Source organism: Carica papaya, chromosome 6, assembly GCF_054855325.1.
Source record: "Carica papaya isolate Zhongbai chromosome 6, ASM5485532v1, whole genome shotgun sequence".
NCBI classification, from domain to species: Eukaryota; Viridiplantae; Streptophyta; class Magnoliopsida; order Brassicales; family Caricaceae; genus Carica; species Carica papaya.
Genome location: NC_142314.1, coordinates 9,977,297 through 10,000,497, shown reverse-complemented (window position 1 = coordinate 10,000,497; position 23,201 = coordinate 9,977,297). Strand labels below are relative to the sequence as shown.

At 32.8% G+C, this 23,201-nt stretch overlaps 1 protein-coding gene and 1 non-coding gene across 2 annotated transcripts; one reads left to right on the top strand and one right to left on the bottom strand.

Moving 5' to 3' along the window:
* LOC110824870 (TLD-domain containing nucleolar protein) lies at positions 1–4,368 on the bottom strand. The gene is made up of 8 exons (XM_088223052.1): positions 4,008–4,368; positions 2,739–3,262; positions 2,568–2,640; positions 1,777–1,857; positions 1,631–1,694; positions 597–684; positions 371–455; positions 1–271 (listed from the first exon to the last, which is right to left on the bottom strand). The coding sequence occupies exons 1-8, from the start codon at positions 4,128–4,130 to the stop codon at positions 188–190; spliced, it is 1,122 nt and encodes a 373-aa protein (XP_088079178.1). The 5' UTR covers positions 4,131–4,368; the 3' UTR covers positions 1–187.
* A 145-nt stretch (positions 4,369–4,513) lies between these two features.
* TRNAR-ACG (transfer RNA arginine (anticodon ACG)) lies at positions 4,514–4,586 on the top strand. Its single transcript has one exon. It is a non-coding gene; the product is annotated as a tRNA-Arg (tRNA).
* Positions 4,587–23,201: the final 18,615 nt, after the last annotated feature.

Sequence of the window (23,201 nt, the reverse complement as noted above, 5' to 3'; positions counted from 1 at the left end):
TTCATAGGGATTGATAGATATATATATATGCACAATATAGACAATAATACATAGTTTCTGAAAGGTATCATGAACTGTACAAGTAAAGCCTTTTCAGTTAATGCTCACTAGAATGTTAAAATAGATCCGTTGGACAACTGATTAAGAGAAAAGATCATATCAAGTTAGATCGGTATCAACATCAATTTCACCACCGGCAAATTCCTGGTGCCTCCGTTCTACTTAAAGCAAGTATCTCATCGTACTTTGAGCCATACACAAATCCCCACAACTGCAGTTCAAAGAAGTTAGTCAACAGCACATGTAAATATTTCCATTGGGCATATACGCGGGAGATAAAGAGAAAGAAGGAGATTAGGTGCATCAATACCTCTACTTCTTTCACTTCAAAGTCCTCTGAGCGTGCAAGACATGGATTCCCATATGTTTCCGAGACAGAACTTGACCCATGCAACCTTTCAGGAAAATATGAACGACTCAGAATGTTAGGTATCAATACATTTGTTTATGCTTACTCTAACAAATTTGCTTTACTGTAAAATTAATGAACAATCTGTATTGCAACAAATAAAAGAAGGAAAAGAGAGGAATCTTACAGATCACCATCCAAATAAAGAGCAAAATGGCCACCACCACCAATTGCTAGAAACTCAGGAGAGCACAAAGTGAAATATCGATTTGCACCTACTCAAGTATTAACAGTTAGATTTACTAGATTTGCTGGAGAAAAGGAAGAACCGTCACAATCAAAATGTTGCTGAACCAAGAAAATAGACATTTGGAACAATCATATTACCATGGTTCCTCAATAGGATTCCACATAACCCCCTGGTATTTACATGTGTTAGTACATTAGTATCATGCTTCTCTTAAAAGTGTATGTCAGGACTGGCACGCTAGAAACCCATCTACTTCAGAACTAAATGCCGTTTGTTACATGGGGAAACATTAAAGGGTATGACAAAATACTACTGATTTTATTTTACTATTTTTCTTTTCCATTAAAATATAACTAGGAATTTCAAATTAAAGATAAAGCTACTTTCTAGGTATTTTTCTACTACTCTTTAAGAGAATCCTCATGCATTACTAACAACATAAGTACAGACTCATCGCAGTATAAAGACAGGACTGGCAGGGAGGGGATTCATTCTCTTTTCCCCACTCTAAACACAAACTAGTTTTTCTATCATCATCGCTTATGGTTGACCTTAGGCATTAGCGGGCCTCCCTTTATACCAACTAGTTTTTCTTAGGACCCAGGAGCATACGATGAGACCTCTTGTCAACCAATCTGCACTGTCATCTAATGGTCAACAACATCATTATGAAACTCTCACTTGCAACAAAGAAATTATTTTTGCAACTCTTTAAGTAGCAATCTCTGGTCCATCAATCATTTAACCTTCCAAGCTGACAGTGTGATAATCAACAGTCTCAATTTCTAAACAAATCAGTTGAGTGCGTTGACAAGCATCAATGTTAACGTTATCAGACATCAATCTCAAAAGAAAAAAGAGGGGAAACCCAATTTCTACTAAACTTTTCTATTCCAAGAAATATTATAGCGAGACACTACATCCAAGCTCAAGGACTTCAAAAATATTTCCTGAAACCAAAGAGTACATACCAGTGGGGTGGAATATAACAGGACTGCCAAGTGCATTTGTGAAAACAAACGTATTATTTGTTCCCTGTCCAAATTTAATGTTGAAATGTTAAGTAACTTAAAATGAGAGAACCATAAGTCTAAGGAATATGTTTTCTAAGGAGCACCTGATATTTTCTCTTGTTGGTTGGTCTCAAGGGTGCCTCAACCAGACCACCAAAGACTGCACCTTTGCCGTCTCCAACTATCTAAAAGAATATTAATGATCTCAGATAACTGAAGCGCTTCGTCACAGAAAGAACACGAGCAAACATGCATGCTCCAAAAAGTATCAATGACAAAGAAAATGGAAACAATGAAGCATATTACTATTTCCAAGTAAAACATATAAATATTAATTTCTAATTCTGAAGTAAACTTGGCCAGAATATAAATAAGGAATATGAGCTGCAAATGCACATGTGCTTGAGTTTGCTAGATAGGAGCAGGCCTCAGGCACAAGGAATAAAAATGGACTGCACCAGTTACAATGATGCAAAACAACAGACAAATGCATATAATCACAGGCAGCAATATTTGGACTTAGAATGTGATCAGCTATGGAACATCGAAGTTTCATAACTGTGCAACAACATTTGGACTTAGAATGTGATCAGCTATGGAATGTCGAAGTTTCATACTTGTGATTCCTTGTTTTATCATAATTGTGATTCCTTTCAGAAAAAGGAAATAAAGGGAAAAGAAAAAGAACAATGTAATCCGACTTGTACACCAGCTTTAGGACACAAGCTTCTAGTGCAAGGTCGATGTTCCTGGAATAACTGACTAGGTTCGTAGTGTTATTTGGGACAACATTGGTAATTACACAAAAACTTTACTTAACCATTGGAATATAAAATCACAAGCAGAAGACCATAGAAAAGAAAGTATCTCTGGATGATGACTAATTCAAAATTACCAACAAACTAAGGCCAGGCCATAGAATGCTTCTCCTGTAGAGTGTTGAAAGTGATATCCCATGCCTCCATGTACTGTAAAGTATCAACATTAAGATATCAATAGGACTTATTACTTGGTGCTATGAAAAGATTAAACATGACTGTTAAGAAAAATATAATTGTTTGTTCACCTGTAAAGTAATAACCATTTCCTTCCCTGAACAAGTGCTGGAAGTGAAGCATAAAGGAAACCTCTTGTATTCTCAGAAAGAAGTAGTGAAGGTTCAGAAATTTCTGGAAGATCTGTCGAAGATGCTGGCTCTTTGACTTTCTGAATATGCCTCATCTCCAGCCCATCAAATTCGGCATCAGAGTCATCATCAGTTTTCATGTCGGAATCACCCCTGAGCTCCTGATTTCGGAATCTACTAAATCTAGCAGCCTGGTAAACAGCTCTAAGTGACAGTTTACCCTTGGAAAATAAGCTTTTCTTCCTGCCATTCTCTCTCATAGTCGCATCTACTGGTTTATCACCTGGTTCTGTTTGATTATCATCTTTCTCATCCAATGTTAAATTGTTTCCAGATTCTGAAGACGATAACAGAGAATAAAGGAATGCAGTGAAGGAAGAAGTGTCGGGCCCATCAACCAAATTCCCAGTATCCTCTTCAGAAATCGAATCTAGCTGACTTCTTTTCGAGTCATTGGCATCTTCCTGACAAATCAGAAGATCAATGGTAATAATCTAAAATGCCAATTTAGAAGCCTAAACTTAGTAAATCCAAGGTAATGAATCTAAGGCCAGAAGCTTGCAATTTATAAATAAAATTCCAATTAAAGGTTCCCCAAGCACATACAAAGCCCCCAATTGGATAACTTAAAGAAACCACAAGTAGTAAAGATACCCATAACGCATAAAATAAAGAGCAAGCTGCAAACTCTAGTGGGAAGCCAACTTTTCAAGGGGAAGACTTATTTATGGTTACTATTAACATGTAGAAACTTTCCAAGTTGATTATAGGAGAATCCCATTCTTCTTCAAACATACGAAATGAAGAAGAAAATTACAAGAAAATGAACCCAACAGCTAAACCCTGATTGTAAAACGTTCTAAAATTTACCGGCCTATCTCAGTAGAGAATTTTAACCCTCACTCCGATCATACTAATTCTACAACCAAGATAAAAGCATACTTCACCCAACAAAAGAGGAAAAAAAAAAAAGCACTGAGCATATCTACCAAAAAGAACCCGTGTTCTCACAGTAGATATATACTAAATTCAACATGGAAGTGTCGAATGAAATTATCGACATATTAAAATGAACTCATCAATCTTTCAGCCAGAAAAAAGAAAGAAAACAAAGAAAGCTACACGAAAACAAACAGGTTTCATCAATGGAAAAGAAAAATTTATATAAATACACTTTGATAAAAGAGTAAAGGGGGATAGAAGACTTACCTGAGGAGGAAGATGATGAGAATCATGCTTTGAAGGTTTATCGGAGATGGGGTTGAGCAAGACGGTGGTCAGATCAGACACGAAGTGCACTGCTTTGCTCCTAAACGACTTTTGCTTACCCATTTTTATCTTCTATGCATAATTTTATATTGTATCAGTACGAAAAACCCAAATGGATTTCCACCACAAACAATTCCCGCTTTTTAAGATAGGTGATGAGGATGCTGTGAGATTCTATCTTATATTTAGGAGTACAGAAAAATTTATTACTCTTTAAAAAGAAAAAATTTCCTTTCTTGAAGCTTTGGTATTTTTTCTTTCAGGTGATGGGGAGAGAAGGTGGAGGTTGGAGATGATGAGTATGCTGAAAGTCAAGCTTTTGCGGATGGATGTTGCATTTTGCTTTTCGGTTTCATCGATTGTCATTGACCCCATCTCTCTCCCTGCTTCTGTTTTATCCTTAGAGAATAGTTATATTTATAATTGTGAATAAAGAGACGCATCAAGACTCCATGGCCCAATGGATAAGGCGCTGGTCTACGGAACCAGAGATTCTGGGTTCGATCCCCAGTGGAGTCGTCCTTTTTTTTAAGAAGTTACAATTTTAAAATTCTATATAATTATTTTATTCATGTAGTTTGTCTATTCTCCTCTTTTTTCTTAGTATTATATTTTTTTATTATAAAAAATGACTAGAATTGAAAGTATCCATGATGTTTAATTTATAAAATAAACAAATTATTTTATTTTATTTTATTCATTCACTTTGTCTATTCTCCTTTTGTTTTTCTTAGTATGATATTTTTTTTATCATAAAAAATAACTAGAATTGAAAGTATTGGAAGATAATGTATAGTATTGAGAGGGGTAAACATATGGACAAAATCTTTTCATATTTTTCGAACTAAAAATACGCAAATACATATTAAGTAATTATTATAAAATATCCGTTTTGTCCGAAAACGTCATAATTTATTAAGATTATGTTCAATTAATCAACACAGTATCAATAACATATTAATAAATTATCTCTTTTTTTAATAAATTAAGAATTATATATTGGTCATTATAAACTCATAATTTATTAAAAAGTGATAAACTCTACATTTTTATTAAAGTTTAAACTCATAATCTTCAATAAAAGTACAAAATTTTAACTTTTAAATTGTCTTATGTTAATATATATTATACTATATAAAATAAGTATTGTCTTTGACTTATTCACTACTTGGTAAATGAATTATAATTCATAAATTTCATTTATAAACATATTAATCTGTTTAGATTTATTTAATTTATTTATCACGGAAATTACAAATTACTTAAAAAATAGAGAAATTAAGTAGTCTTATTTAATATTTATATGACTTTTACATACATTATGTATTTTATAAATAAATAGGTTAAATGAATTTAACTTGTTTACACTTAATTTTTATGAATTTAAACTAATTTAATGTATTAATAACCAAAATTATTTAAAATAAATCTAATGTCACTTAATTTCGTATATTACGAGCAATTCAAGCATAACATAAAAATTTTTAGTTTAAAATAAATAAATTTACTTCCAATTTCCATTGTTGATAAATTCAATATTGTAAAAAGATAAACCAAATATTTTTTTTTTAAAAAGAAGTCTTTAGATTTATTGCAGTAAGAGGTCTGTAAGCCGTTATCCGAACTTTCTCTACCTACATCTAACTGGCCAAATATGTTAAAGAATATTTTTTCATAGAAATTATTTTTAAATAAATAAATCTAATTAAAATTTTAAAATACAATATCTTTTTAAAATATTAAAAAAAATAAACTTTAAAAACAATTAAAAGACTCTTTCTTAGTTATTAATTTTATATAAAAACATATTTTCTTAAGCACAAAATATTTTAACCCATTAAAAATAAATTTAGTAAACATAATCTGTCCCTTATGTCATTTAACCATATCCATATACAAAAATGAATTAATTATAAAAACACTCCCTGACATTATACTTGTTTTCTATTTTAGTTTTTATTTTTTAAAGTTATAATAAAGTTTTTTAATTTTTAATTTTTTTTTTATAAATTAGTCATTTAATTAATTTATCTATTAAAATAAGTAAAATTATTAAACCTATTGTGTTATTAAAAAGTAATCATATAGCTGCACCTAAATTAAACTTATAAAAAATTAAATAAAATATATTTACTTTACACTGGTGCAAAAGTTTAAAAAACAAAGTGGAAACAATTATGTTCAGATATTTTAAAACTGGAAAATAATCAATTAATTCACATGGCAACTGAAGTTTCAAAAATTAATAACATGATTGTTAGTTTATGTACTCAAATTTTAATTTAATTTAATTTAATTCAAATTAAATTTTATATTCCTTAATTCTCATGTAATTAACTAAATATGTATAATTTAATTATATACTCATATATTCTCTTGACTTTCAAATTCTCTAATAAGTCTTATTTTTGTTATATTTATTTTTATCTTTTGTTATCATTCAAACATATATTATCGGTTCGAAATAATGAATACTAGATATAAAATTGACAGAATTTCTAAAAAAAAAAAAAGCAGTATGTCATATCGAGATCTGGAGTTATCATATGTCCCATTGAGGAGATTATACAACCATATGATTCATGGATGAGAGAGAATTATTTTTTTCACTCCTCTAAAACAGCATGAGTGATAGAGAGAAACTTAAGGAAAACTACAGAGTCAGGTTGAAGGTGTCAACTCTTGGCCATAAAACTACTTACTCCTAGATACCCATTAAACCAGCATTAAGAAGATGGTGCTACTTCATTAAGAGGAGGGGAATAGGGGAATTTGTAGATGTAATAGCCCCGGAAATTCAAAATGAAATGTATATTAAAAATATCAAATGCGGAAGCGAAGTCAAAAATTCGATTAACATCCCTTACACTAAAACCAAAAATGTGCTCATAATATAAAAGATTAAACTACCTAAAGGAGAAACTTGAAAGTAAAAGCTACGAATATGACTATGGAGTCTTTAGGCGTCCCCTTCGTCGTCCTCCTGCGGAACTGGCTCGGGAACAATGTCTTCCTGATCTGAAATGATTAAATAAGGAATGAGCTACACTAACCCAGTAAAAACATCACGATATCTCACCGTCACAGAGGTAAAGGTAGGTAGAAAACACAAAAAGACCAATGGAGCATAATTTACAACAAATCCTTTTATCAATAATAAAACCTTTACAATTCACTTACCTCAGTGAAATTCATTAAAACAATATATGAAAGCAATAACATTATCATCATCATAAAAGCATATATAAACTGTATGACATAATACTTATCAAGCCTCTCGTAATTCAATCATTACACAACATATTTTTCCTTATTTACCAGCCCACTAGTATCCATGGGGATCCATAGGGGTCCCGCTACCCGTTAACCCTTAACACTTGAAATCATATTCCAGGGTCGTCCCCATACCCCGTCCGGTATGGGCGCCAAACTATAAACCTCATTACCCCGTCCGGTATGAGGGTGAAATGGGTCGTCCCCATACCCCGTCCGGTATGGGCGCTAAAACACATAAGATCTCCATACCCCGTCCGGTATGGGAGACCACAATCCCGGTAGGGTTCCCTACGGACCCGGTCCGTCCACCATCTCCTAGGATACCTAGTCAGGCTGACCACATTATATAATTTTCTATTTACATAATCTTTCATTCTCCTTTTCCCTCAGTCAGCATTATCAATCACATACAAACAAGCAAAACGATAATTTTATGCCAAACAGACAACATACAGCATCAATATCCCAGTCATTCAATCCATAATCAATAAAACAGTAAAATATGCACACGAAACTATAAAATGAAAACATCGAACCTCATACTGCATTTAAAACTGTAAAACATGCCAAATAACAGTTAACCGACAAACACACTAGACTCGGGCTCCATTAGCGACCTTAACAAATTTCACACATTCGTTGATTCATGAAATACCGTTTTATCATTTATTGAACTTTAAAACCGTGATAGGAAATAGGGTGAGGGGTCCTTACTCGTTTCGGGGTCCCAACACGGCTTCACAGTGCGCTTGCAGGCTGTCCATAATTTTCCCTGAATTTTTCCCAGGGAACTGAAACGCACTACTGGTATCTGCACGTGTTCCAAAAAATTGTAAAATAGGCCCAGGGCCCCTTTCGGCCAATATCGCAACTCCGGCACGACGGCTCCGCCGTCCTCCGGCGACGGCGGTTCTCCTTGGGTTGGCTGTTTTCGACCGTTTCCGGCCGAATTCAGCCACACTCGCATTGGTTCCTGCGATAAAACAACCCTATGGCCCTCGGGGGGCCGAAAATTTACGAAAAATCGAAGCTTACCGGCGGCGGTGCTCTCGGGTGCGGCGGCTCTCCGGTGAAGTTCGTGTTTTGGTGATTCGGCTCTGATCAACCTGTAGAGAAAAGAATGGTGATCACGGTGATATAAAAATTGCATTAAACGGAGGCTGGGAAGGGCCTCATCGGAGGCAAAAATCGAGAAGGGGCGCGGCGGCGCCGCTGGCTTTTGGCCGTGTTTTCCGGCCGTTTGGCAGGGATTTTGGCTCTGATTTGGCCACTGGGGAAATCAGCGTGGAAAAACGAGTCGGGGGTATGAAATTTACCTCGATCGGCGGTCAGAAATCCCTCCGGTGCGGCGGCGGGTGGCGGCGGCCGGCTTCTGGTTCGTCTTCTCCGGCGAGGGCAGGCGGCTAGGGTTTGGGGTCTGGTGTGGGGGTCTTATTTATACCCTTTTGCCTTTTGATCTCAGCCGTCCATTTTGATTTAATCTGGACCGTCCGTGCGATTAAATCTGGGTCGTCCGTGCGCGCGATTGATCTGGGCCGTCCGATCGCGCGCACGCGGATCGCCAACGTGGCCCGTCCCCGGTCGACGTGGTTTTGCCACGTGGCAGGTCCTGGTTGGCCAGGACTGCTGACTGGGTCTGCTGACGTGGCGCGCACGTTTTTTTTTATTTTAGTGTAAGGGATGTTAATCGAATTTTTGACTTCGTTTCCGCGTTTGATATTTTTAATATACATTTCATTTTGAATTTTCGGGGCTGTTACAGTAGAGGTCTATCACCTCTCTCAAAAAACAATCATAATAATGTTTTTATGCAAAATTCCAATAGGTCAGATCACACTAAACGTGGCTTGCTGGAGAGACCATCGCTATTGCTGGCTCCACTACCTAAAAAATTGCACGCAGCTGAACCATATGTAAGCTGCTCAACAACGACAATTACGATGCCAAAAAGCAGACGTTTTGGAACGAGCTGGAAAAATCGAGAAACACTATTTAATTGTTGTGGTTGATTACAGGTTATTTCAATTTGGTAATTCTTGCATATAAAATGAACAAACCTTCTACCAAAGAGGAACCTTCCAAGAGCAAACTTATGCACTTCATAAATGCTTCTAGTTTAATGGACCTTGGTTCCCACAAAAAATTCATTTACCTGGACAACCACAGATTGAGGGACGCTAATCATAGGCCTCGACTTGATAGAGTTCTTGCTAATGAAAGCTGGAGCTTAATCTTTCCTTTTGTAACTATTACACATGGCTATACTATAATTTTAGATCACTGTTCTCTTGTGATATTCCTTGAAGGCTAACAAAGTAGAAACAAGAGACAAACCAGACTTGAGAAAGTGTGGCTCTCCTCATGTACCCTGGTGTTGGAAAATGAATGCTCCAAAAATGTTGCTGGATCAGCAGCTTATAGGTACTGTCAAAAACTTACAAATACTTAAAAACGTCGAGTAAAAAATACTTTGGCAGTTAGCCTCAAAAGATTAAATAAAATAAGAATAACATCTCCAAAATCTAGCAGGAAGACTCAATCCCCAAAAAATACAATCAAAGAAGCCAAGTTGCAAGAAAAATATAATGAATTACTGCTGAGAGAAGAAATTTACTGGAGGCAAAGAAGCTGAGAGAAAGCTTATATACCAAGTATTTCCACTTGATGACAATTGCCAAAAGAAGAAAAAATTATACCTCAGCTACAAAAGATCATGCTAGAGGCTGGATAATGGAACCAAAAGATATTGCTGACACATTCATCAACAAGTTCAATGAAAGCTACTCATCCAGCAACAAAAAATTTTGGATGATGTTGAGCGGCTATTTTTGGTTATTATTACCATAAAAGAAAACAAGATACTGACTGAAATTCCGAGACACATAAATTTTGTATGTTTATTAAAAAATATAAACCCTACTAAAGCTCTTAAGCTAGATAGAATGTCATCTCTCTTCTATAAAGAATTTTGACCAATTAATAAAAGACGACACTGTGGCATATGTTAAAGCATTTTTTTAGAGTCAGTACATATTAAGGAAAGTGAATCAAACCAACCTACTTCTAGTCTTAAAAATGGAAGGCACCTATACTATAAAACAATTTCGCTCAACCTCTCTTTATAATATAAGTCACAAGGTGATCTTTAAAATGCTCTTATTAAAGTTAGAACTTATTATGGAGAAAATAATTTCTCCTTGCCAATATACTTTTATTAAATATTGACTGATTCAGGATAATATTATAATAACTCATGGAATACTTTACTGTACGAAAAGGAAGCATGGCTCCAATGGCTGGATAATGATAAAAAATGATATGGAAAAGGTCTTTAACTAGGTCAAGGGAACTTTCATTTATTGCATTCTAAATAATTTGGGCTTCAATTCCCAGGTAGTTAATCTAATTTCACAATGCTTTATGACATTCATTTTATTACTCAATGGAACTCCACATAAAGGCATCACTCTTGATAAGTGCTTAAGAAAAGAAGATCCCTTATCCTCCTACACATTTGTACTCTGCTCTAAACCATTGCCTAGACTTTGGCTAAGGGTTGAAATGAATATAGAAAGGGTATAAAAGTGAGACAAAACTCCCTTTTATATCTCACAAATTTTGTTTGCAAATGACTTGGTAGTTTTTAGTAATGCCAATAAGAAATGCATGCGGTTCATTATAAATGGTTATGAGAAATATTGTTTACGATTTGATTAAGCCATAAACAAAATGAAGTCTTCATTACTTTTTAGCAAAGATACTTTAAGGAATATTAGATAAAAAAAATAAAAGGGCTTTATAAGTTAAAATTGTCTAATGGTGACAGGAAATACTTGGCCTTCGTATTACAAACTCAATACTTAATAAAGAGCACTCTAGGAAAAGTATTGATAGGATAATAACTATATAGGCTAGCTGGAGAAGGAATTCCTCTCTCATATGCTGGCAGACTCACATTTGTAAAGTCTATTCTTAGTAGTATCTCTATATATGCCATCTTAAGTTTCATCCTCCCTAAAGCAACTATTGATGAGATGACAGAACTATAAAAAGATTTTGGTAGGGTCTGAATGAAGAAAGTATCATGGTTTTATGCTTATTGGCTGAGATAGACCTTGTAGTCCTAGAATTTGTAGTCTAAATTATCTAGGAGTTTTCGGTATAAAAATGCTTAAAGAATTCAATTTGGTTCTTATTACCCAACTAGCCAAACATCTTCAATCTGACTAGTAGAGGCTTCCAATACAATTAGTTAAATCCAAATATATTAAAAAACTAACTTTCAGTCAAACTTCCCTTTAAAAGAATAATTTCCCTCTAATGAGAGGAATTCTAGAGGTTAGAAGTATCCCATCATCTAGTCATTACAAACTTATTGGGGATGGATTAAGCACCAGCATATGGATGGTTTCATGCCTAACAGTCTTGTGCTTGGGTTCACTAATGTCCATCCCGTTAAGTCTAGCCAATTAAAAGAATAAATATGTAGAAATATACAAGAGATAAAATTTCATATTTTGAAAAATTTTCAAACGTAAGGATAAAGATAAACATGCGGGATTTCAGCGCAGAGATTTTTCGAGTTGAGAAGCTGATCTAATATGCTACTCTTGCCTATAAAAGGAGAGGAGCATAGTTAGAATTATGATCAAGCGGCGGAGAAGAAAAATTCAGAAAAAAGAGTGGTTGTGCAGAAAGAAAGAGAGGGAAAAGAAAAAGAAGAGAGAAAGAAGAGAAGAGAGAAAGGGAAAGGATGTATATATAGGTTGAGTGACGGCCAAGAGAAAAAAAAAAGACAGTAGTTGTCATTTTCTCTCATTGATGACATCATCAATTTCTTTTTTTTTTCCATAGATAATTTTACTTTCATGTCTATGCTCAAGTTGCATAAGGAAAAGATTATGTTTCTTTATTATTTTATATTTAATTCTCGATAGATTATTTTATATTTATTTTTATTAATAGTAAATTTAATTTGAAATTTGACCAATGATTTTTTTTTTTCATACTAAAAAATTTTTCACGTAAAATTTTGTGGTTATTTTATTTTATTGTTATTATTTATTTATTATTTTTATTTAATTATGTATTAATTTAGTTTGAGATTATTATTACTAGTTTATGCAAATTAATTTAGGATTACCTTAATTTAAACAATTAATTATATACTTATTCGAGACCAACAAGTGATATCAAAGTTTGGTTGATATGTGGTCTAAAATTAATTGTGTAAATTAGAATAAACGAATTCACATGTATTATGATTAAACTAACGGTTTCAAATTATTCAATTTATAAGATGAAAATGGATTATCTTCTTTACTACAAAAATTTGAATAATTCTATTAAATTAGGAACTAACAAGTCAGTTAGAAAATCAGAAGATGATTAGAAAAAAATACACAAAAAAACTATTAGAACTATCCGACAGTAGATGTATATTAATATTCATCACTATATAAACTAATGGCTTCAAATTAGAATGTGCAAATTAGAATGAATGAATTCTCATGTACTATGATTAAACTAACGACTTTAAATTATTCAATTTAGAAGACGAAAATGGAGGATCTTCTTTACTGCAGATAAATTTGTATAATCATATTAAATTAGGAACTGACAAGTCAGTTGAAAAATCAGAAGATGATTGAAAAAAATACACATAAAACTGTAGGAACTATCCGAAAGTAGGTAGATATTAATATTCATCACTATATAAGTAAAGAAGTCAATGCACATGACTTGTCAAATAAACAGAAGAATATGTACAAGAGAAAAAATGCTCAAAATAAAGTTTTTGTTATAAAAAATCTTGTGGATCTGAAATTGCAAGATGGATAATCAATAGTGAAATACTTGAGTAAGTTCTAAGATTTAGTAAATCTATTAAATATTGTGAAATTAACTCTAAATGATGAAAAGTAGACATTATTGATTTTAAGTTTATTGTCAAATAGTAGAGAGACTTTGGTGGTGTCTCTTATGCTCCAAACAGTATTTTCTCTTCATCTATGGTAAAAAAAAATAGTTTCTATAATGAGGAGACCAAATGGAAAGATATGGACATTGACATCTCACCTGCCCTTGTCACAGAAAGCAGAGATAAAAGTAAAAGTAGAGATCCTAAAAGACACAATAAAGAAAAATTCAATTGTTATCATTGCAGCAAAGAATGATATATGAAACGAAATTGTAAAATTTGGAAAAAAAAAATAGAATAATCAGAAAAAGGCAGATGATCAAAATTCCATAACAACTATAATTGATAATGAGGAATTTTTTTTTTTTGTTGAGAATCATGATTATGTCATTGATATTGATACTGAGTGAGTTATTGATTCAATAGCTAACTACCATACTACACCTAGGAGGGATGTCTTTACTATATATAAAGTAGGAAATTTTGACAAAGTAAAGATTGGTAATACCAATTATGTAGATATTGAGTGTTGGTGATATTTGTGTGTAGACAAATGTTGGTTGTATGTTGGCCTTGAAAAATGTGCAACATGTGCTTGATTTATGCCTAAATCTGATTTCTACACATGCTCTGGATCTTAGTGGTTATTATAACTCATTTTGTGATAGAAAATGAAAACTCATCAAATGTTCAATTATAGTTGCAAAGGGTAGATTGTGTCATACACTTTACAAGACTCAAGTGAAGACAATTAAAGATACTCTCAATGCAACATAAGAAGATGTTTTACCAGATTTGTAACATAGGAGGTTGGCTCATATGAGTGAGAAATGATTACAGATTCTGGCAAAAAAAGTCTCTCATTCCCTTGGCCAAAGGTAAGAGTTTAAACTTTGTGATAATTGTTTATATGATAAACAATATAGAATTTCTTTTAGTAATTGTTCTTAAAAAAATAAATGTACTTGAGTTAGCCTATTATGATATATATAGTCCCATTGATGTTGAATCATTAGATGGTAATAAATATTTTTTTACATTTATTGATGATGCTTCACGAAAAGTTTGGGTGCTTGTTTTGAAAAGAAAAGATCAGCTTCTATAGTGCTTCAGGTAGTTCTATGCTATGGTAGAAAAAGGAAAAAAAAAGATTGAAGTGCCTTTATAGTGATAATAGTGGCAAATATACTTCAAAAGAATATGAGAATTACTGTTTACAACATAGAAAATGTCAAATACTTGTTAAAAATGCCTAATCTACCAAAGCCATTTTGGGATGAAACACTTTACACCTCCTGTTATCTAATGAATCACTCTTTATGAGTTGTTTTTGTAATGCCTTAATTAATTTTAATTGTAATTAAAATTAATGAATAAATATAATTTTTTAATTTTTTAATTTTTATTTAAGGTAAAAATAAAGAAAATTAAATGGAGAATGAAATTGAAAATAATTTTGGAAAAAATGGATAAAAATATCTGGGTGTGTTTTTAAAAGAAAAATAAAAAATTGATGGTCAAAACGTAATTTAAAAAAATTACGCTACGTAGGACGCCCAGTTAGCAGTCCTGACGAATTAGAGCACACCGCGTGGCAAGCCACACTGACGCGATGCCACATAGGAGGCCATGCTGGCGATCTACATGCCACAATTGGATGGCCTGGATTTGTTCCCGCACGCACGGATGGTCCGGATCCGTTACCTGCTCAGACACGAGCGGACAACTCATATCAAATCGCAATGAATGACCCAAATTCACTTCCTATTTAATCGCGATCTAAGGTCCAGATCAAACGCGATGGATAGCCCAGATTAAAAGGAGACGGATATAAATAACCCTCTTCACACTAAATCCTAACCCTAGCCGCCAGACACCCTCGCCAAAGAAGAAGAGCCAATTGTCGAGAAGGGAGCTATACGTCGCTCATCATCGTGCCAGAGCTAATTTCGATTGCCAAACGAGGTAAAAAGATTTTTATTTACTCGAAATTCAATTTTGAACACCCTCATGACCAAATCGGAGCAAAAAGACTGGTGGATGAACCGAAAATTGCGGGCAAAGCCCGGTGGCGCTGCTGCAAGAAAAGGCAAAAATTGCATTCGATGAAGCCCTTTCCGATTCATGTTTTGTGTAATTTTTTCACTATTGTAATTACCATTTCTTTCTCTATAGGTTGACCAAAGCAAAACACCCAACCACAAAAGGTGAGGTGAGCCGCCGCACCGGAGAACCTCGCCGGCGGTGAGTTTCAGTTTTTTTTTTTTATTTTTTTTCGGCCAACCGAGACTCCTTAACATGTTTTTTCATAGGGATTGATATAAAATCAGCCGAATTCGGCCAAAAATAGTCAACCTGAGGCAAACCGCCGCCGCGGACAGCGGTGCCGTCGTTGGAGTACAGCGGAGCCGCCGTGTCAGAATTTTGGAATTGGCTGAAAAGGGTTCCTAATACTGATTTTGAGTTTTTTGGGATATTTTTAGGTAGTTTAAGCACGTTTTAATCCACACAAAAAAAATTTAAGAAACCTGAGAACTGCCAGTAGGTGCAGCCAAAAGTTAGCATTTTAGATATCAGTTTGAATAAAAATCCCTCACCTTATTTCCTGTTATGGAATTGAAGTTTAATTCTAAATAGTATGGTATTTTGTGAAACTTAGAAAATATTCATAATTAATTACAGATTACTAATGGAGGCAGAACCGGTTATTTACTACTATTTGCTATGTTTAACCGATTACCTGATTTTACAGTTTTTGAATGCATGATAATACACTTGAATTAGTATGATAATGCGATTGTATTCATTTGATGTATGTATTGTTTGTTTTATGTGATTACGGTTGAACTGAAAAACTGAAAACTAAAGATAAACGAAAAATTATTTGATTAAGTGGATGGATGAACGACAGCCTTAGTGGATATCCTGGGAGATGGTGAACGAATCATGTACATAGAGAACCCTACCGTGAACGTTGCCTCATACTGGACGAGGTATCGAGAATTGATAATTTGGCACTCATATCGGACGGGGTATAGGGATGGCTCATTTCACCCTCATATCAGACGGGGTATTGAGAGATAGTATCTTTTAGCACTCATACCGAACAGGGTATGTGGATGACCCATTATTTGAAAATATTAAATAAAGATTCACATGTAGTGGGGATATCCCTATAAACCCCCATGGATACCAGTAGGCTGATAAAAGGAAAAATTATTGTTTCGACTGATTGTATATGAAATTATGGTATGTGTTATATTATTGACTTTATAGGTTATTTTTGAAAATCTCGCTACGGTAAGTATGCAGTAAATGATTTTATTTATGATAAATAAATTTACTTAAATTAAGAGCTTCATTAGTTGTTTTGATGATTTTTACTAACCTTCGTTTCTGTGTCGGTGAGTAGCGTGATGTTCTTCCTGGGCTAGAGTAGCTCATTCTTTCATTAATCATTTCAGATCAAGAAGACCAGGATCCAGAGCTCGCTCTGCAAGAGGATTGCGAGTAGGATGCTCAGTTGTTTATTTTTTGTTTATTTTTTTAATTTTTCATTATTTCTTTTAAAAAAGTCATTCATGTAATCCTATTGGGTAATTTGAATTATTGTGTAAGGAATGTAAACCCTAACTATTTATTTTGCTTCCGCATTCAATTCATAGTTTATTTCATTTCTAGTTCACGAGCCGTTACAGTTTTGGATTTTGATATTCCTGATAGAGTATGGTTTGGGAATAATATTGCTTACTCTCACTTGAAGGTGTTTAGATACAAGACATTTCTGCATGTGTTTAAGGAACAGAGACATAAACTAGATGATAAGACTATTTCATGCATTTTTTTAGGTTATGAAAATGTAAAGTTTAGGTACAGGTTATGGAATCTAGTGAAAAAGAAAGTCAATATGTCTAGAGATATAATTTTTTATGAACACGAGACCCTGTTACGTTTTGAGATATTAGAGAAGACTGTAAAAAATAAAGAAATATCTCTTCCTGCACTGATTCCTCATTCAATAAGAAATGTCACTAATAAAGGAGATAAAAGTGACAATGTGTCAACACCTAATAGATGTAAGTGATTATGTTGAGCAGGGAGCATTGCCCCCTCTACCTCATATTATAGAAGAATCTCAGGTTAGAAGGTCAACCAGACCACATCATTCATTTACAAGATATCCTATTTATGAGTATATTATAGTTACTAAAGATAAGGAGCCAGAGAGTTTATAAGAAGTGTAGAATCAGTGGATACATATAATGCAATAGAAGATGAATTCTTTTAAAAAAATTAAGACTGAACTGGTTAACATGGTGATCAAGGTGGTGACTCGTGATAAAAAAAAATCCTGCACCAAAATGGTGGAATTGAGTGAAAATTGAGTAATAGATGAGTGGATACCTCTCATAAGCTGGATAAAGATATTTTTAAATCCAGCCCATTAAAAAGATAAATATACGGAAATATACAAGAAATAAAACTTCATATTTTGGAAGATTTTCAAACGCAAGGATAAAGATAAAATTATGAGATTTTAGCGTGAAGACAGGATGAAGCAACATGATTTTTTTGGAGAATTTTTCAAGTGGAGAAATGTATCTAATCTACTACTTTTGCCTATAAAAAGAAAAGAGCATAGTAAGAATTATGATCAAGTGGAGGAGAAGAAAAATTCAGAAAAAAGAGAGGTTGTGCGAAAAGAAAGAGAGAGAGAAGAAAAAGAAGAGAGAAAGAAGAAAAAAGAGAAAGGGAAGGGATTTATATATATATATATATATATATATATAGGTTAAGTGACAGCTAAGAGAAAAGAAAGAAGTGTTGTCATTCTCTCTTATCAATGACATCATCAGTGATATCATCAATATTGTCTTTTTATCAGGAAAGTAAAATCTAATTTTACTTTGATTATCTCTTTGCTCAAGTTCTGCATAAATATATATATATATATATTTGTTCTAGATTTAATTCTCAACAGATTACCTTGTACTTATTTTCATTGCTAGTGGATTTAATTTGAAGTTTGACATGTAGTTTTTTTTTTCCTACTGAAGGGTTTTTCACGTAAAATTATATATTTATTTTATATTATGGTTATTATTTGTTTATTCTTTTCACTTGGTTGTGCATTAATTTGACTTAAGATTACTGTTATTAGTTAATGTGAATTAATTTAGAATTACCTTAATTTACATAATTAATTATATTCTTGTTCGGGATCCAACACATCCGCTCATAAACAATGAAGGAAACTAGTGAGATCTCTGAGTAATCAACTGTGGGGCTGAATTCATAACTTAAAAGAAAACTTTGATATTACTTATGTCTATTGTGATGTAGCTTGAATTTTAGGGATATCTTATCTATATTCTGAGAGATATTTGATATTTATCTTAATGGATATTTTGTATATCTTGGGGATATTTTGTGTTTATTATGGAAAATAATTTATGTATATCCTGAAGAATTTTTTTAATAGAAAAACTCTAATAGTCTCTCTTTATATAAGTTTGCTAACCCATTGGTGATGTATTCTTCATTGATCATAGTGGAATACTTTCTTATCAATCTTACATGTTGATGTAGGCACAATGTTAAATCACGTTAAATCTTGTGTGTTCTTTTTTATTTATTTTACTTTTTTGTTATTGTATGCAATTTAGGAATTTATTTTTCCAAAACCTATGTTGCTATATATAGATAATATTTTTTTAAAAATGCCATTTCTAACATGGGGAAGATATTCTATGGATGGAAGGAGCTTTAGAAGGCCAAATTGTAGGAAAGAAATAAACTATTTTGGTGGAGACTATTAAATAATAATACCTCAAGTATGATCCCTCTTTCTAATAAAGGACATAGACCCTGCATCTTATGTGACTCTAGTGGTGAGTGTTATGGACATTTATTTTTGCATTGCTACCTTTTAAGAATCCTCTTACTCCAATTTCCTTGAGTCATTCTTAGTGACAATTTTAATTGGAGCTATATTAAGGATTATTGAGTTTCTTATTGGAAAATGAAAGGAAAAAAAAAATCAATGAGGGGTTATCTACAGAAATGCATCTTATTATATACTTCAATTGTTATTAACTTACTATACTTATGGTGTAACCAAAAAAAGCATCATCCTAGCTTTAAAATCAACCTAAGATCTTGTGTTCTTGTAATCATATACAAATTCTCTGAAAAAAATCTACTTTCTGACAAAAACATATAATTGAAGGATCAAACGAAGATATAGACAAAAACTCAATTTTAACTATAATAATGTAGTTAGAGATATGAATATTTTTTAGTCGCGATGTTAGCCATTAGATTTTTCTTAAACAATGACTGCTTAAGTTGGAAAGTTACGATCATTTTTTTTTTGTATCTTACTTTACTAAGTGGTAATTGAAAGGAATAGTGAAACATATTATGCAGCAAGAAAATCAACAACTTTTGCTTGTTTTGATTAACAAAATGATGTGCATTAGGTGATGATTTTGATGACAGCTTGTATTTTCTGTAGTAAAATATCTTCCCTTGAAATTGCTCTCTCTCTATATATATATACAAGGTTGGTGAATTACAAAATATAAATTTCTCATTTTCACAAGCTATCCCTTAATCAACTATATTTTCTTCTCCATTTTTTATGCTCTCTTTTTTCTCACTATAGACTCTACATATGTTGATTTAAACTTTTGCATATCTGCCACAGGGTAAACCACCGCCTATCAGGCCCAACTTTATTTAAGTTTTGCTGAGGGAGCAAACCAATTTTTTTACCTTGAATTGGTCAAAATATGTAGAATTTCTTACTTTCCGTGGGGGATTAGATTATACCCAATAAGGCGGATACTTCGAATCATGCTTGGATGAAACGAAAGATATTATTGATAAATAGAAGCATGTCTTGTTTGTACTCCCATGAAAGCCTAACTTGAAAGTATCACTGACACCAATCCAATCACTTTTGAAGTTAAAGCCATCAAACTTGCTTGCCAACAATAAAGAAATAAGGAATGCGAGATGCCACCATCTTAAGGGACTCCAAACTTGTGATTAATCCCTTAATGGAGTTTGATGAATAATCTCAATGGTGCATTGAATCCTTGATTAGAGCAATGAGAGTCTTTGCCATTAATCATTTGATTGGATGAAATTGGATAAAAATGAATGGTAACTATGTGACTCAATTTTGCTTATCTAGTTGTATTAATTTTTTTGGCCTTAGAGACCATATAACTATCTCGATTGTTATTAATAAATCTTTTATATTATTCTAAAAAAATTATAAAAAGAGAAGGATTGGCTTATTATTACAAATTGACTTTTGGATTTTGTTTCTATCTTTTATATTTTCATGTCTGATGTAAGCTTATTTAAAGGTAATTTAAGCTGTTAATTTTGTAGTGAGTGAAATCAACAAAAATTTAGTTTTTCTTCATCCTGAAAAAATTCCAACAAGTGGTAATAGAGCCTTTCTTGGTTATGGATCTGTGAGAAAAAAATATAGAGAAAAAATAAGTGAGTTTCATACATCAAATATGCTCTCAAATACATTTTTTTTTTCTTCACCTCCCATTTTCAGAGGAGAAAATTATCAATTATGGGCTGTGAAATTGCAAAGATATCTACAATATTTTAATTTGTAGGATGTTGTTGAAAATGATGGTGAACTCCCATCATTGCCATCTCATCTAACTAAGGCTCAATTAAAGAATCATAATGAAGAAAAATCCAAGAAGTACAAAACAAAAACTTAATTGTACTCTTCAGTTTTTAAAGTAATTTTTACTAATATCATGAGTTGTGAAACTTGAAAAGAGATATGTGATTTGCATAAAACTGAGTATTTAAGTAATGACCAAATCAGGTTAATGGAAGTTTTGAATCTTAAGAAAGAATTTGAGATTCAAAATATGAAGGAATTAGAAGGAATTAAGGAGTACGTTAACAAACTCATGATAGTTGTTAACAAAATTAGATTGTTTGGTGAAGAGTGTTTCAACAGTAGAATTATTGAAAAAATTCTTGCGAGCTTAATGAAAAAATTTGAGTCAAAGATTTCATCACTTGAAGAGTCTAAAGATCTCTAAAAATTACAATTTTAAAATTAATTAATGTTTTCTAAGCTATGGAACAAAAAAGAGCAATGGGAGATGAAAAAACAATTAAAGGAGTCTTCATCACCACAATGTCAAACAAGTCTTCATCAACATAAAAAAAAAAAAAATTCCAACATGTGAAGTATGTAAGAAAAATAATCATGATGAAAAAGATTGTTGGCATGAAGGTAAATCACTATATTTTCATTGTAAAAGATTTTGTAAAAGATTTGGGCATATACAAAAAAAATTATAAGTTAAAGAATGAACAAGCAAATGTTGTTGAAGAAGAAGAAGAATATATTTTTTAAAAATTGAAGAGAAGTGCTTCAAGAAATTTTGATGAGAAGTGCATCAAATAATTGAAAATTGATGAGAAGTGCATCAATAATCAAAAGTTGGTGAGAGGTGCATCAACAAATGAAGAGAAGTGTTTTATAATATAAAGATTAAACAAGAAATATTAGAGAAAAGTACTCCAACAAGATAAATTTAGTAATTATAATTTTTATATTAAGAGAGAGTGTTGAAGAATAATGTAAAAATTATAATTTATTTTATTTATTAGTTTGAATTCAAATAGAATTTATCTTTCATTAGATTTAAAATATATTTATTTTTTAAATATCATATTATAATAGGAATTTATCTTTTAAGAGATTTGATTAATATTTATCTTTTTTATTATAATAGATTATTTTTAATAAATTTGAATTCAATATAAACCTATTTAAAAGTTTATTAGTTTGAATTCAAATAAGATTTATTTTTAATTAGATTTAGTACATGGTTATTTTTTTAAATATCATTTTATTAGTAGAAATTTATTTTTTAAAATATTTGATTAATGTTTATCTTTTAAATTTTGGTAAATTATTTTTAAAAACTTTGAATTCAATGTAAGTGTTAGATTTTTTATTGACAAGTGGGATTAATGTAGGTTTTGGTGTGCATAACATACTATTAGTTTATTGAATCTGTTTAAAAATAATCAATTACGGTTAAATGATTATGAGTTTTAATGTATTAGGCTTAAGTATGAGTTTGTAATATGTACAAATACCATATATGTAAATTGTAACAACCCGACCCAAGAGAAACAAACCCAGCACACCTGCTTTTTAGAAGCAGAAAAAGCCAAAACGATGTCATTTTAGGAACCCCCAAAAACAATGTCATTTTGATATGAATGAAGGAAAAATAGAGGCAGGTGGAACGACATCGTTTTGAAAGAATCAAAATGACACCATTTTGGTGACAAAAGAAAAAAAATTAGGGCGACCAGAGACGTGTATGCCACTGGCCGCCAAAGAAAAAGAGGAAGAAGAGGTGTGTATACCTCTTCCCTCCACCGAAGAAGGAGGAGGAAGGCCTGTATGGGGCTCTCCTCTTTCTGAATATAAACATAAAGAGAGAGCAAGCCAGGGAGAGCAAGAGTGGTGCAAAGAGAGAGGAAGAGATCTCTGTAGAGAGAGAGAGAAAGAGAGAGAGAGGGAAAAAGAGTCGCAGCTGCCACCGACCTACGTGAGGTGGCCTGTGATAGTGCACAACTTTCCTCCTGACGTGTCGAGGAGTCTAGGCGACTGACAATCTGTAAACGAAATCATGCGACGGTGTGCATATGGAGAAAAAGGAGATATGTGGTGGTTGGCTGCGCGATCCCACATACTCATGGCTCCTTCCAGCATAATTTCACCATGTACGTGTCGGATCTACGTGTATGGTTTGTTCTGTTATGGGTTCCGGTCGAAGCATGGTGGTGTGTGGGTAGTTCTAGTGGCGCATGTTGGTTCCAACAGCAGTGCATGTGGCGGTTGTGACACTTTGATGGTGGCACAT

What these genes read in the sequence shown, in the direction of transcription:
- LOC110824870 (XM_088223052.1), bottom strand. Translation starts at nt 4,130, where the DNA reads ATGGGTAAGCAAAAGTCGTTTAGGAGCAAAGCAGTGCACTTCGTGTCT. An exon ending in TGTTATATTCCACCCCACTG is followed by an intron (nt 685 to 1,630) that starts GTATGTACTCTT and finishes ATACTTGAGTAG; the next exon opens with GTGCAAATCGATATTTCACT. An exon ending in TTGAAGTGAAAGAAGTAGAG is followed by an intron (nt 272 to 370) that starts GTATTGATGCAC and finishes TTTGAACTGCAG; the next exon opens with TTGTGGGGATTTGTGTATGG.